This window comes from Rattus norvegicus, chromosome 13 (assembly GCF_036323735.1).
Source record: "Rattus norvegicus strain BN/NHsdMcwi chromosome 13, GRCr8, whole genome shotgun sequence".
Lineage (NCBI taxonomy): Eukaryota > Metazoa > Chordata > Mammalia > Rodentia > Muridae > Rattus > Rattus norvegicus.
The window spans coordinates 3,907,864-3,924,434 of NC_086031.1; the positions used below are offsets into that span (position 1 = coordinate 3,907,864).

Below are 16,571 nucleotides of genomic sequence, written 5' to 3' on the forward strand. Positions count from 1 at the left end.
CTATTATCCTTTGTAGGGCTGGATTTGGGTGAAGATGTTGTGTAAATTTGGTATGTCTTGGAATATCTTGGTTTATTCATCTATGTTAATTGAGAGTATTGCTGGATATGGTAGCCTGGGCTGACATTTTTGTTCTCTTAGAGTCTGTATGACATCTGCCCAGGATCTCCTGGCTTTCATAGTCTCTTGTGAAAAGTTTAGTGTAATTCTGATGGGTCTGCCTTTATATGTTACTTGACCTTTTTCCCTTACTATTGTAAAGATTCTTCTTTGTTTTGTGCATTTGGTGTTTTATTATGTGACAGAAGTAGTTTCTTTTCTGGTCCAGTCTATTTGGAGTACTGTAGGCTTCTCGTAACTTTATGAACATCTCTTTCTTTAGGTTAGGGAAGTTTTCTTCTATAATTTTGTTGAAGATATTTACTGACCTTGTAAGTTGGGAATCTTTGCTCTCTTCTATACCTATTATCCATACATTTTATGTTCTCACTGTATCATGGATTTCCTAGATGTTTTAAGTTAGGAGCTGCTGGTGTCATGAAGAATCCTGAACTTACTATAGTGGGATAATTGGTTTTTGATGATGCCAACTTGCCTTGGTTTCTGTTGCTTAATGTCTTGTACTTGCCTCTTGTCATCTGGTTATCTCTACTGCTACCTCCTCTTACTTCCTCTGACTGGAACCTGTTCCTCCTGTGATCCTAATTGTATCAGAACTTTTCTGAGCCCACTCATCTCTGTGATCTTATGATTCTGGAATCCTGTCATTCTTGATCCTAAGTGTATCAGAGTTCCTGGGAGCCCTCCTGCATTTGAAATCTTGAAATCCTGGTGTGACCCAGGTCCTGAGTTCTTGTTGTGTCACAGCTCATGGGAGTCAAGTTTTCTCTGGGCTTTGCAAGAGTTGGTGGGGAACCAGAGCCCTAGGTTTTCTCTGGGCACAGGTGCAAGTGGGAAGGAAACTGCTCCTCTGGCTCTTGGGTTTGAGTTTTCCTGGTTAATGTGGAAGTCCCAGTTACGCTGGGTGCGGGGAAAACAGTTGTGGCCTCACTGTGATCTTGAGTTTGTCAGAGTTCTGGTACTCTTGGTTTTGTCTGATATGCTGGTAGTTGAGTTTATACTGTGATCCTGTTTTGCTGTGATCCTGGGTGTGTCAGAGCACCTGGGAGTTGGTCTTCCTCTGTGACTTGTGGGACTAGGTGCAGAGCCAGTACCCAAGGTCTGCTCAGGGCATTGGTTCAGACCAGAAAGAACCTGTGCCGATGGCTGTTTTGGGGTTCCTTTGCCACTGGATCCTGTGAGAATCTAGTTACTCAGGGGCTGGGGATGGGTTTTGTGGCAAATGTTGGGGCCTCTCCTGTGATCCTGGGTGTTTCAGAATACCTGGGAACCAGACTCTCTCGTTGTTGTAGGAATGGGTGCAGAGCCAGTGCCCAAGGTCTGCTCAGGGAACTGGTTCAGACTGGAATGAACCTGTCTCCCTGGCTGCATGAGTGTTCCCGTGTCCCTGGATCAAGGGGATCCGAGTTATTTTGAATGTTGGAGCAGTTGTTTGTCTTTCTCACCTCTGATCCTGCGTGTGCTAGAGCACCTGGAATACAGACTTCATTTGTGTGTCCTGGGTGTGGAGTCAGTGCCCAAAGTTTGCTTAGGCGACTGGTTCATATCAGGAGGGAACAGAACCTTTCTTTAGAGAACATACAGACAGTGCCAAGGACTGATTGTTAGTTGAAAGCTCTTTTGTTCCTAGCAAAAAGTGAGAAAGTGAAACTAGGTATAGGGGACATGTACAAGAGGGAAGAGTAACCAAATATTGCTGAGTCAAAGAAAGATGTAATAGAATCACGAATACAGATGAAAAACAGGCTAAAGTGACTTCCCCCATCACTGCTCTGTGCCCAGAAAATTTAAATTGAGGCGTAACGATATACATCATGAAATGTCTTAAAGGTACAGTTAGCATTTTCTATAAACCAAGATTGCTTACTGCAAAGAAATGTTAGCAGGAAAGAACTATAAAAAGTGACAAGAAAAGGTCACATAATTCAAACCAGATAAAATGTTCTGTGCTCCACAATGTGCCCTGGTGATGGGAAGAATGGTCTTGATTGCATTTGAAAAGAAAAAGACAAGGTTAATAGACAGTTAATACTTTAAACCAGTTGTCTTTACAAATCTCTACAAATAAGCTGGATAAATGGAACCTCTAAATAACTCAGCCAACAAACTCACAAAACCCAGAGCTGCTTTAATGGAGTCAGAGCTCTAATGCATTTTGAAAGCCTCATTGGAAATTAAGACTGAAATGGTATGACAAAGAAGTATGTATTGAAATTTATTCACACAGCCCTGTCATCTGTCAGATTCTATATCTCAGGCTCTGAATAATTTGTTTGTCTACGTTTCCTAAATGTGGCATTTGAATAAATCTAACTGGTGATTTGCATTTTGAAACTGTTTGCCAAAAAGGAAGTGGATTAAAGAAGAAAAAGCAGAAGAAAGAGGATGGAAAACTACAATAAAGGCTTATACAGTTTACTATGGCTCTGTGGGTCTCAGGGTAACTGGGGGCATTGTGAGGAAGCAACTTGACCATAATGTCTGTCAAAACTCTTGGATTTGTCTTGTTTTATGTCAACAATTTATTCTACTGGGGATGTATTCCAAGGCACTCCTAAAATTGTGCTGCTTTTACATTTGCAGGGTAAACCTCTATGTATTGCTTTACCTTTTCTTAATTTTCTGTTCTGTAATAGGTGTGAGAAAAGAAAGATATCTTGAAGTGATTAGTGATTGTAGTAGCCTTAGTTCTGAAGCAGTTCCCTGTTTTCAAATGTTGGATACAGTGGGATTGTATAGCTTTGGTATACAATTAATTGTATGTTAGCCATATTTTATTCACTTATAATGCCTAATTGTTAGTGTAATTTTATTTTTTTCTCAAGTCGTTTAGTAAAATAAGAATACATATTTAAAAACCAGGGGAAGACATAACTGATGTACTGGTAGTTCTCAAGTCACAAGCACGGCTCCTGTCAAAGTGCCTGAGATCCCTGTGTTTGTAGTGACCCTAACTTGAATCTATTCATTACAAAGGGGAAAATGCATAGTAAACATGCAGACTATTTGGTAGATGCCAGGACCAGCATCACATGAAGATTTTTTTTCATATCCTTAAAATATTCCTCTGACATCTCCAGGTGTGCAGCTCTTCTTTAACAGAGAAGGAAGCAAGGCAGAGAGAAAAATGACTTTGACCAGGTCTAGTACCATGGAGATGAGAGTACAATCATCTGGTTGGCTTTGGTTCTTATTCTTGTTGTTATGCCTCTTCTAAAATGAATTCATTTAGTATGTGTGTCCATGTTCAACTTTTCATAAGCATGTCTTGGTTTTATATACTTTGTTATATTTACTATATATTTTGAACTTTGTAAGATGTTTCATAAAATATTTTACCCCATGTTAAATGCTAAGAATATAGAGGCTTCTGATAATTCAGTTCATCCCACAAGCAGGAATAGTATACCTGAAACAAAATTATTCTGCCACAACATGTAAGAATGAACAAACCTTGAAGCAGAATGTGTTGTGGTAAATTAAGGTCAAACTTGAGAAAATGTTTAATATACTGTGTACAGGTGTGATGCCTATGTTCTGAAATTGTGTGTGTGTGTGTGTGTGTGTGTGTGTGTGAAAGAGAGAGAGAGAGAGAGAGAGAGAGAGAGAGAGAGAGAGATTTGATAGGAATTCCTGTTATAAAATAACTAGTTCTTCAATAATCAAGGCCAGATAGGTATACATATAATTAAAACACAAGATACAATTTTTCAAAACAATTTTTGAATTAAACAGTAGTTACTACATCAAGGTAATGTAGGAAGTGTGTGAGGAACTGGACCATGCCAGGAAAAAGGTTGAGTGGTTTGGAAGCCCTTAAACCTCTGGGAAGATGGTAGGAGTTTCTCCCTCTCTGGACCAGGCACCTGTCATGTGACTGCAGTACTCCATGGAGAAGATTGTGACCACCCGTTACATAAGGGCAGCTTCCTCAGCCCCTTCCTATGCAAATGAGGTATCATTGACAACTCAGACCAAGCCAACAGAAAGCATCTAAGAACAGACCCCAATCCATGCCCCACCCCAAGAAAAGAGTGTATGTAAGAACCTATACAGAAGAAATAAGGTTTGTAAAAATTACTCTGTTCCCTGAGAGCATTTGTAGACTAAGGAGAGGAGAACATTCTACTGAAGCTTTCACTGCAAGAAACAGTTCTGCACCTTGCTTACTTGTTGAGTCCTCTGCATCACTCTTCCTTCTCTCTGCTAATTCACTCTCCCTCTGCTTGAATACTACCACAAGGCTAGAGATTTCTGTAGGTAGCATCTGGTACACAATCCAATGAAAGAGGCCAGCTGTAAATCAAGAAAGTTGAGCAGGAAGTTTGGACACTTGCTCAAGAAGCTTGATCTGGGCTCACACACCATCTACACTGTGGACACTGTACACAACATCTAGATCTTAGTTCCCTCATTTGTAAAAAATTCATAAATGAGAAACAATGTGACAGAGAATGCTTTGTATTCTCTGTAAACATGTACTCTAGATCAAATAAATAGTTGCTTTCCTCACTTGCCTGGATTCTGTGAAGAAATATGGAAGCCCTGATGTTGTATGTGAAAAAGCAGTCATAGGTAGCACGTCAAATTTCAGTGGCCTCCTACTTTATTATGACATCACTGACCCAGTGACATCACACAGGAGTTTCCTAGCCAAAGAAATATAACTGAAAATTAAAAGAGAATCTCTGTAGACATACTGGTAAAACATCTGTTTTCATGTGTATTCATGGTTCCAAAGAAAAAGCTCTGTGATATTAACTACCTATACAGACTTAAGGCTTGCTTTTCTTTTGGCAATCAGAAAGACAATTCTTCTCCTCTTCTTCTTCCTCATCCCCTTCTCTGACTCTTTCTCTTAATCCTTGTGTGTGTATCTTAGCCAGATGTCTGTGACTACTCACATACAAGTATGTGAATGTCTCTGTTATGGCAACTCAGCAAATTTGAACACTCAGACATAGTTTATGGCAATTTATAAATCTTTATTTTGACTGGTTGGGAGTATATCCTGATGTATGGGATCTAAGTGTGGCCCAAAATATTTAAAACAAGGGAATTTTAAAGACAAAAACCATATCCTTGTATCTCTCTCTGCAGTTATGTGTAAGGAGATGGGGGAGTTATTGCACAGGTTTTAGAATGAGTCAGTTTAACAAAAGCCTGTATAATTTAGCTGTGGCAATTTGAGCTCAGGTTACAAGAATACAGTTCAGGAATTTTTCATAGAGTTCTCTGTCAGGGAGATCAAATTCTTATTAGACCTAAAATGGCCTTTCAAGAATACACAATGAAATAACCACTGCACTGTCTTACCCTGCCACACATGTGGAGGCCAGAAGTTAATATCAACAGTTTCTCACTAAACCTCTCATTGCACATCACTACCTCAGCTGAGCTTTCTGGCTAGCATGCCCCAGAGAAACTGTTTCTGTCCTCCGCACCAGAATATAAGTAGACCTGGGTCCAAGGTATAATATAAGTAGACCTGGGTCCTGCTTGCACAGCAAGCATTGATGGCTAGAACATCTGCCCAGCCTGATATGTGTTCATTTCTGCTGTCTGAAGCAAGTTACTAGATATTTCACTTGGTGTTCATTTACTCAAAGAATGTTATCAAACAGCCAGAGGTTTGATCTCAATGTATCAGAAAACCTGGCATCAGATACTAATTCTTTAGTGCTTTCACACTACTTTCCCATAGGGTCTGTTGTCTCCTACAAAATTTTCAACCTTGGAAGTTAGGTAAGCTTATATGGAAACACCTTACTTGACTGACAGGTTGAGGCTTATCTAATGGTATAGAGACTTATACATGGGAATGAGCCTAAAATGTTCTGAGAGAAAACACTATAAAACATTGCCAAAGCAACTTTCTGGTCATCATTTGACCTTCACAGTACAAGCACCAGACATACTTTGTCCATGGCTAATTGCCATTGAAAAAGACTAAGAACAAGTGTAAAGTTGTGTGAAACTAGAGGAGTCAGCAAGCCAATCAACACCATCAGAGACACCAATAAAGCAGAAACAGCAAGTGTTACCCACCAACACCAACACACTGTAATCTTCCCTCACCTTGCTAACACAGAGTTGCAGATCCCTTTACACTGACACATTTTTCCTCCAGTGTAGCACTCTAGTTTGCAAGTTAAGAGTACTGAGGTCACCTGTAGGAGTGGAAGACACTCTAAGTTGTAATAACATTCTGGTAGCCCTCAGTACTGTATTATCAATAAGAATGTATCTTCGTGGGGTTGGAGATTTAGCTCAGTGGTAGAGCGCTTGCCTAGCAAGCGCAAGGCCCTGGGTTCGGTCCTCAGCTCTGAAAAAAAAAAAAAAAAGGAAGAATGTATCTTCGTACTCCTGTCCTTTAAATTCCTATCGATAACAGTGAACAAGGTTTTTAGATGTGACATAGTTATAATCGGGGTATTCTACCAGCTAGGCTGTATCAGAAAGTTTGAGAATCCAAGGCAAAACTGACTACATAAGACTTTGTTTCCCAAAGGCCAACAAAATATGTAAAATTGTGTCAATGAGTTCCCACATTATGATAGTATGTTCACATTTCTGGGGTAAGGTAATCCCCACAGCATGTTGGTGTTGCTTCCTAAGAAAACAGCAGCTCAACATCTTAGAGAACAAATCTCAAGTATCATTCTGTTGACCATGCAGAAGGTATTTATTGTGACTCTAAGAGAATTTGTCTTTCTTACCTTATAGCGCAATTAGAAGAAGATGCATATTAATTGATAGAGGATAAATACTAAGTAGAGATAGATGACAAATAGACTTAAGATCATATACACATATTCATATGTAATATATTTCACTTGTAAAATGGTAATAAGGTCTGCATATGGTTAAACTTGTGAATGCAGGTAGCAGGATCACATTATGGAACCACTGCTATACTTACATACATGTGAACTGGTTAACAAGCTTATCCAATGTTTTATCTTAGTTTCATTTCTTACATTGTCCTAGGGTCTTACCATAGACATATGAGAAGGCTCTCCCTTTCCTCTGGGCCTAATCCTTACAGAAATTTCATGTGTAACCCACTGTCGGCTAGGCACAGCACCAGTTTTCTGAGGAAGTAGCAATGGACAGAGGAAGTGGTTATAGGTACAAAGTTGTTTTAGTGAGAGAAAAAGTAGGTATTCTTGATAATATTTACCTTTCATAAATCATTCATAGTTTGTGACTTCTAATTATTTATATCTGCTGTTTAGCAGCAGGGGATTAGATAAAGGAATTAGCTTTCTTGTGCTCTTTGATTTTGTTTTGTTTTGGTTTTGGTTCTTTTTTTAAATTAGCTAGCCCTTATCTAATCAGAAATGAGGCTTGGAATTCATTAACTCTTTGTGGTCCATTGAAAAATGAAAAGAAATTTACATTTGTAGAAAAACACTCACTCTGTTTTTCACTCTGTAGAGAAACAGAAAAAGAGGCTACATTTATTTTACATACATACATACATACATACATACATACATACATACATATTACACAAGCACACATTTGGTGAATGGAGTAAAAGCTCCATAAAGCAAGTTCCAAACAACCTGTATCCATGAATGCAGAAAAAAACATACATTCTGGATGAAATGAAAGAGAGTCACACTCTCATTTTATTCTTGTTCTTAGTTCTTATAATTTCTCAAGCTTATTGATTACATGTTTTCTCAAGTATCATTGCATTCTACAAATTCATAGCAAATTCAAAACCATAGTTCATTTCATAAAATGACAGTTACAGAAGACTGTTTACATGTTTTTCCATAAAGATTAGTATCATAAACATACATTATCTTTTAGGTCTCTAAGTTCATTATAAGTTGGAAACAACATTTTTTTTTTGTCAAAAGTTAGCGTTGTTTTGAAAAGGGACAAATCATCTGTCTTTCAACTTATTATTTTTAATTTTCGTATAGATAAACTTGTTAGTATTTTATTTTCTGTCCTTGCACCTTCAAATAAAAGTCCATTCCCAGTTTATAACTTTAGTTATCAGATAGTTGTCTCACAGGTAACCTAAAAGGAATGTTTTACTTCATTGCAATTTCATTCCAAGCCTACTTACTTATATTCTAGTGCAATAATTAGCCTGTGACACATGAAAGTTTACTGAGCCCTGCTTGTAGCTTTTAGAAGGTTGGAAATTACTTGTACAAATTTAATAATTTTATAAATCATCGTCAGAAGTTATGAAGGTTTGTCTATACGGCACTTTATCTTAAGGGTACATATTATGCTAATTTGCAGAAAATATTACAAAAAGGATGGGATAATTTCCAGTAACCACTAGATTATGTAATAGCAACAGGAAAGGCATATCAGTAGCAAAAAGCAATATTAGGATGAAGTCTCTTAAGACCTTGCCTCAGAGCTCACCCATTTTAGGCCATGCAAAATATTAGGTCATCTCTGGATAAGTCACTTTCATGCATTTCTGAGATGACTTCTGAAACCCTAGATCAAATAGTTTGGAAGACTAGCCCTCCTTACCAGGGCTTTCATAAACTTACCTTTCATAAACTTCAACAAATTCACACATAGATCTGAACTTCATTTCACAGGGAAGAAACTTTCTCTTTAGTGGAGTATGAAAAGAAGAATTTGTCATGTAGGCATTTCAGTCTTCCCATGTTTACTGCACATAGCATATATAGTGGTATTACAGTTTTAGTGTAGATATGGAACCAAATATGGTACATGCTTGTCAACAGTCAATTTATTATCTCTTATCCTCCACACAGATAGAACTGTAAAACCACAATAGCAGTGGGAAGCTTTGGTGGGGACTATCTGCATTCAATTTGGCTTTAGCCTTCATGAGCAACTAGTTGTTTGAATCATGCAAGTTAAATGATAATAAAATCATGCATCTATTTTGGCCCTTGGTTGATGTTTGAATGAAAAATATCCCAACATAAGCTTCTTTGTTTGAACACTGGATTCTCATCTGGTTTGCGAAAGTTATGGAATCTCTAGGAGCTAGTCTCAATGAAGGAAGTATGCTACTGACTGAAAACAGATTTGAAGACTTTGTAGTCTTATCCTACTTCCTGTTTATTCTCCTGATTCAATATGATCAGGAGATCTCTGTTCCTGTAGTCATGCCTTCCCCAACATAATAGATGCTATCACTTCCAACTCTCCATGGAGAGAGAAATAAACTTTCTCCCTTAATTTCTTTTCATATTTTGTCATTATAGTGAGTAAAGCAACTAATACTATTGACATATATGATTGCTTTACATTCTAGAAAACATTCATGCACACACTCACACTTGTGATCATAAGGAAGCTGCTCCACTGATTGTACAGCTGACAAGGTTCTTATTATTCTCAGAAGATTTTGGAGATACCTATTAAAGCAAGTTCCTTCCAAATGAAAGGTGTTGGTTATTAATGTAGGCGTAGGCAGGGGCAAGGTGATTCGAGGCAATTTCTACTTCAAGGTTACTTTTTATACCCCTTTTCTCTCATTTACAACTCAGAAAGTTCAAAATTATTGGTAAAATGAAGAAAAATATTAGGAGTTATAATTGTTTATCAAACTATATCAATGATAAGGATAATGACTTTTAGCATTTTTTAGTTTTTATAAGTGCGTGTTTGTGTATGTGTGTGTGTATGGGGACAGTATATATATATTTGTATATTTGTATAATGTGTGGAGGTACATCCGCCACAAAATGCATGTTGAGTGAGAACTTTCAGTAGTCAGTTATCTCCTGATACATTTGCAAGATCTAGGGATTAAACTGAGTATTGAAGGCTCAGCATATGGCTCTAGCCACTGAACCATCTTGTCATTTCTTCTGTTCATCTTTTGAAAGAGAATTTAGAGCCTGCCAATCAAACTTAGTCAGACTCCTGAACAATGATCTTCATGGATCCTTTTGTCATCTCCTTAGTGCTGTGACTAGACATTTGTAATTCTGTGCTTTTTTAAATAGGCTACAGAAATTATCCTCAGACACTCATGTTTTTAAGGTGATCACTCTTCTGAACCCCTGTTGAGCCATCTCACAGCCAGTAGAACTAATTACCCTGAGAAGCAGACTTAGGGGAAGTAACTAGATGACAATATGGAGTCCTACATATGCACAGAAGGCTTCTTGCTTTTGATGTTGCTTTTATTATTATCTAGGTCTTAGTATTTCTCTTCTAACTCTACCTTTAGTAGATAAAGGGCTTAATTAAAAATTACCCATAATCCTTAGAAGGTAGGATGTACTTTTCATAAGTTTATAAGATCTTGTCACTGAAAATCTTAATGCATATATGTTAAGTGAAGATGGAGTTATAGCTGGTATATCTGAGCCATTGTATATGATAAGATTTACATGCAAAATAATTAATACAGGTAAATTACCAACAAAGTGGACATTATTCAAACTTCCCTTTAGATTTTATTTGCTGAAATGGCTGGGAGAATAATGGTTAGCGAAAGTCACGCAACTGAAGAAGAGGAGTAAGCTGTTCAGGTAAACTTTTATTGTGTAAGAACATGAGGGATGGGTAGTACTGAGAAAACATCAAATTCTCTGGAGGACTTTTACTGAGAGGAACACTGGAATCAGCACCTGTGTCATTTGTAGTATAGTTACCCTACTTAATAGTTAGAGGTAGGGTGCTTTCCAATGGTAAAGGATGTGCATGTCTGTATTAGTCTTCTCATATGCTTCAGCATAGTTGTCATTAAAACACCCCATCTATGATCAGAATCAGAATACCCTAGCTGTCTATATATCCTCCATAATTTTACATTTGACAAATCAACTGTACATTATAAATGAATTCAACACACCATACCTAGCTCAGCAAAATATACAAGTAGTTTTTCTTTGGAGTTGGCAGCAGTGTCAGCTCACTTATACTGTTCAGCATACCAGCAGCAAACTGTACATCACCCCTGTATTAATAGATGCTACTAAATCAGTATCATTTTTATATCGTCTCTAAGTTGAATCGTATTGATGGATAGTAGTATCCGTCAAGGCAAGTAAGATAAATTGTTTCCTGAAAACATTTGTTTGTTCCAAATGATAGATGCTGAAACCAGACAAAAGAGGCAGAATGCCATGGAGAGGGTTTCATATGATGAAACTTTTCTTAGAGATATTCAACTCATATCTAATAACAGATAGGGAAGAAAGTGATTAGTACTAAGTTCAAAGCACAGAGGGATTTATTTCTCCAGGAGTGACAAAGATCAGGAAATAAGAAACGCAAAAGGTAGAGAATGAGGGTAAGAGGACAAAAAAAGGGGAGAGATATTTGTAACAGAGGACAAAGGACTGCCTCTAGATAGAGAAGAGACAAATGTGGTCCATAGTAAAACAGCAGTTTATAAAGGCAAAAGGGACACCATTTTTTAGTATGAGGTGTTGAATTTTACCTGAGAATGGTAATTAGGTGAGCCAATACGGTTTTTTGATTTATGAACGTCAATGCTTTCATAGCTGGACTTTGGTAGGCAGCCCAGGTGGAAAAGGGCATAAGGAAATAGACATTGAGGGCTAGCTTTAGAAATGCAATTTAAAGCTTTTTAACAAGAAAGAGAGAACAGAATATAAAGGAAAGTTCTTTCAGGGATCCTAAGACAGAACAAAATATGGATACCAACTGTAAGGGTCCATGATTTGCCGAAGAATGATATCCCAGAGCCAGGTAGTATGCAAGATTTTTAGTCTTTTTAGTCTTTAGTCATTTTAGTCTGCAGAAGTCCAGCATCTGGAGTTTACCATCTACCAAAATGAAAGTGCCAAAGTAAGATTGTATGCTCAAATTAGAGCACATTAGGGAATTTGAGGGAGGCGTAGCTTACCTTTTTCTTCATCTGTTGGCTCTTTCTCTAGGGAAATTCTAGAACCATTGCTGGAGTGGGGAAGGGGGCAATGAAAAGTATAGCTGGGGATGTCTGGAAACTTTTATACCCATTGCCCTTGCCTCTGACTAGGTAGCAGGGCAGTTATTGAAGGGAGGGCAGTTTCTGACTGATGTCTCTTTTTTTTTGCTTTTTGTTTTTTTGTTTTTTTTATTTTTTCTTTGGTTGTTTGTTTTGTTTTGTTTTGTTTTTCAGTAATTGACTTGCCTAGACTTTTCCAGTCCTTGGAAACAGAGATTTATCACTGGTCTCCTGAACTGCCAATTTGAAGTCTGTCATAGAATTAGTCTGTCTCATCAATAAAGCCCATTTTGGAGAACCAGTGAAAGTTTTGTGAGCTACTTTTGGGAATGTGGGTGAAAGATTATTTACAGGACCAGAAGTGATTCAAAGATACCTCCATCATCAAGGCCTACTCCAGCATGGGTGATAGCTCACAAAGCTGGGAAACCTGGAACACACTGTACAGCCTATATACAGCATAACAAGTTGGACAGTGTCCTTGCTACATTCATTAGTTTGTCTAAACCTCTTTGAGGCATTTTGCCTGGTTTCTGTTTCTTCTAGGTGGTTGTTTGAAGCTCAGCTCTGCTCTTCTCAGTGATTCTCAGCACTTACTGTTTACTCTGGCAGGGAGTAGCCTAGTTAATTTTGTCATTTTCAGGAACTTGGGAAAGCTGTTTTGAGTAGTTTTTCTGGCTTAAGGAGCTTCAAGCAGGCAAAAATGCTTTTATTCCCCAACCCCAAAGTGCTACACAACTAAGGTCATAGTATGGATCAATGATCTGCTTTCACTAACCACAGAGCTAAAACTAAGTATCTCCACAGCAATCAAATCAGGATTGGCCTTTCAGACACAACCAGTGACAGGACTGTGAAATATTTGTTACTTTGCTCTGTACTGAAAATGATGAAACGGGCATTCTTCACTAACCAAAAGAAAAGGAAAAGGCCAGAACTCAGAGGAGAATCCATTATTTCGATTTCCCCTTTCTCTCCTAAAATGGAATGTTTTATGATCCTTGTCAGTCATCAATAGCAGGCTAATTCCTTGCATATAATTTCTTCATTTCCTTTATCTGAGAGCAAAATCAAAACCCAGTTTATCATGTACACCAGAAGAACAGTAAGAAACTTGGAAGCAGGAGAGGATTTATTAATTTTAGCTTTAACTCTATGTTTACATGTTAACATGTTTACATGTTACCCTGTGCCTTATTAAATTATCTTATCAGAAGAGAAAATGGGCCTTTAGGTTTAGCTCAGAGCTTCCAGTAATTACTTCCCTTTAGTTTGATCTGTTAGAGTGATAGGCCTTTCAATGACATTTATACAATATTTTTGATTTTAGAATGCTTTGCACTGGGCTTCAAGAAATCCATGTCTCTATTTTAGAATGCATAATATTCTTACACAATATTACTTCACAAGTCCTTTAGACACTTTTCTCTGTCTGTCCTTGTCCTTGACTCCTCTGTCTATCTCTCTGTGCCTCTGTCCCTGTATGTTGCTCTTTGCCTTTGTCTCTGTCTCTCTCTTTTTATCTGATTGTCTCTGTCTATTTTCCTCTCCGTTTCTCAAAATCTTTCTTCTTGGTGTCCACTTTGACCATCAGAGTAAAATCAGTTCTGTAATGTTTTCTGTCACTGCACATGATTATTTTTTCATATAAACATCAATCACAAATAATAGAAACATGAACTGTACATATAGCTCGACTGTGGTGGTTTCTTCCTGTAAAATCTAATGATTACATATTTAGATAGTAGAAACTGCACAACCAAACATTTGTCTTGGAATAGGACAGTCTTGGAATTGAACTTCAGGCTAATTTCTAACTATTGGGTAAGTGGATGATTTGATGATGTATTTTCTTGTGTTTTTTCCCTTCCTGCACTAATATTTTTTTCTGCTTACATCCCTATCACTGAACCCAATGAATCCTGACCTCCTTCTCACAAGTCTCTCCCTGATCTCTTATTCCCTTCTCCTCTGAAATGATGGAGGACCCTTTTACTACTCCCCTACCCTGGCACATCATGTCTCTGCAAGTGAAGGCATATCCTCTACCACTGAGGTGAGACAAGGCAACCCAGTTAAGAAAATGATATCCATAAACAGGCAAAAGCATTAGAGATAGTCCTGGACTCCAGTTGTTGGTGGATCCATATAAACACTGTATTTAACATATTTTACATATGTACGGGGGGCTTAGGTGAAGCCCATGTAAGCTCTTTGGTTGGTCCGTTAGTCTGTAAGAGCCTCCAAGGATCTAGGATGTAGGATCTAGGTTAGTTTATCCTTTTGTTCTTCCGTGAAGTTTCTATCCTCATTGGGCCCTTAATCCTTCTCCAAATTCTTCCTTAAGAATCTAAAGTTCTGTCCAATGTTTGGTTGTGGACCTTTGTATATGCTTCATTTGGCTGCTGATTGGAACATCTCAGAGGATAGTTATGTTAGGCTCCTGTCTGCAAGTATAACAAAATATCATTAACAGTGTCAGTGCTTGCCCTTTGGATAGACCTCAGCTTAGGCAAGTTATTGATTGGCCATTCCTTCTGTTTTTGCTCCATCTTTTCTGGACATGAAAATTTGGGAGTGGAAAATTTTGTGGGTATGTTGGTGCCCTTTTTCCTCTACGGAGGATTCTCTGTGGCTATACAAGGGGACCAGGTCAGGTTCCATATTAACATTGCTAGGTGTATCATCTAAAGCCACCCTGAAAGACACCCCCAAGCCTGTCCCATCCTGGTTCTCTGGCAGGTCCTAGAGATGCTCTATCAACCTTCCCTCTGGCCCTCTCTCCTATATCATCATGCCACAGTTGATCCTGAACCCCACCCCCATTCCTCTTCCCATTTAAAAACAATTAAATTGTAAAGATGTTATCATATGCTTAGTGCAATAACTGGCTTCAGAGAAATTTGACAATTATTTCAGTAAAACTCCCTTTCTTCAAATATCTTATATTTCACAGTGAATATTGACATATAGTAAATGAAAAGTGTATTGTGTTATTAACTTTTAAATATTCACATGTCATCTGTTGCAGCTTCTTTTATTCATACAATTTAACTAGGCATAATAGTAGGATCATGGTAGGTAGAAGAGGATCCTGAAGACTAGTATTTTCTACTTATGAAAAACTATAAGACTTAGGGCAGTATTGTCACAATGTTAGTATAGTATCAGAGAAATGAGAGTCTTTGTTTTGTTTTCTCTTGCTTTGTTCTGCTGCTATTGTTGACATTTACAAAAAGCATGAGTGGAGAAGTATACATGCTTCTGTTGACATTGTTTTCTACCTTAGAACACACTGATTTTTTTTCTCTCTTCAGACATTTGTCGGAAACACAAATGCTGATGGTGTGGTTTACCACAAGCTGCTGCACTCCATGAGAGCCCGCTTTGTTCGCTTTGTGCCCCTGGAATGGAATTCAAATGGAAAGATTGGCATGAGAGTGGAGGTCTATGGATGCTCCTACAGTAAGTAGGAGAATGTACCAACTCACACAGCACAAGATGTCTATGGAATAGCAGATTGTTATACAATTACTTGTTGTTAATAAATTAATTTCTGTTTATTAAGGAAGTTAACTTTATTTCTGTGGTTCTGTAAATCTTAATTCTGCCACACAATATTGATAAAAATTGATAGAAATGTATAACTTTCGGATGTACCTTTATGGGTAGACTGTTTGCCTAGTTAGAAGTTTGAGTCTTAGAACCCCTTTATTCTAGTCTTGGCAGTTCATACTTGTAGTCACACCTCATTAAAGTAGGAACTAAAATTTTAGAACTTTATGTTCATTCTCAGTCACTTACTGAGTTATTTTCAACCATGAGGATGAGCCACTATAGTCATAATTTTGGTTAAAGTGAGTGTGCTTATTATGTATATAGCAAGCTAAAGTGAAAGAATAAATAGCAGGTGGACAGACAGTACTTAAGTACACACACACACACACACACACACTCACACTCACACACACAAACACACACACACAGAGTAAAACATCATGAGATTAGACATGTGAAATGTTTAGCAGAAACTGAATGGAGAAGCCCCATTATTCCTGGAGTTCATAATACAGCATATTCCTACGAACATGGTTTGGTGAATTTCGTAAGGAAACAACAAATGGAAACAAATGGAGATAACAACCACTGTCTGTCATCTATTTTTGGTATTTATTACATTTTATCTAATTTACCTATCATCTATCTGCTTTAAATGATTATGTTTTTGTCCTCCATCTTTATTAAACAGGGTATTTCTTACTTATATTTCAATTGTTATTTCCTTTCCTGGTCTCCAGGCCAATATCCTCCTAACCCCTCCCCCTCTCCTTCTATATGGCTGTTCCCCTCCCCATTCTCCCCCCATTAGTGCCGTCCCCCAAATTATCATGTTCACTGGGGGTTCAGTCTTGGCAGGACCAAGGGCTTCCCCTTCTACTGGTGCACATATTAGGCTATTCTTCAGCTGTGATAGGATTATTGGTCTGCCTGCAGTCTAACTTTGTGAGTTCTTTGTATATTTTGG

The 16,571-nt window shown here is 37.9% G+C and overlaps 1 protein-coding gene across 4 annotated transcripts in view; it reads left to right on the forward strand.

Moving 5' to 3' along the window:
• Cntnap5c (contactin associated protein-like 5C) overlaps positions 1 to 16,571 on the forward strand; it is a 1,032,620-nt gene that overhangs the window by 386,599 nt on the left and 629,450 nt on the right. For all 4 annotated transcript variants that reach the window (XM_039090654.2, NM_001415869.1, NM_001047866.2 and 1 more), the window contains 1 exon segment: positions 15,364 to 15,511. In XM_039090654.2, the coding sequence (XP_038946582.1) occupies positions 15,364 to 15,511 (148 nt within the window).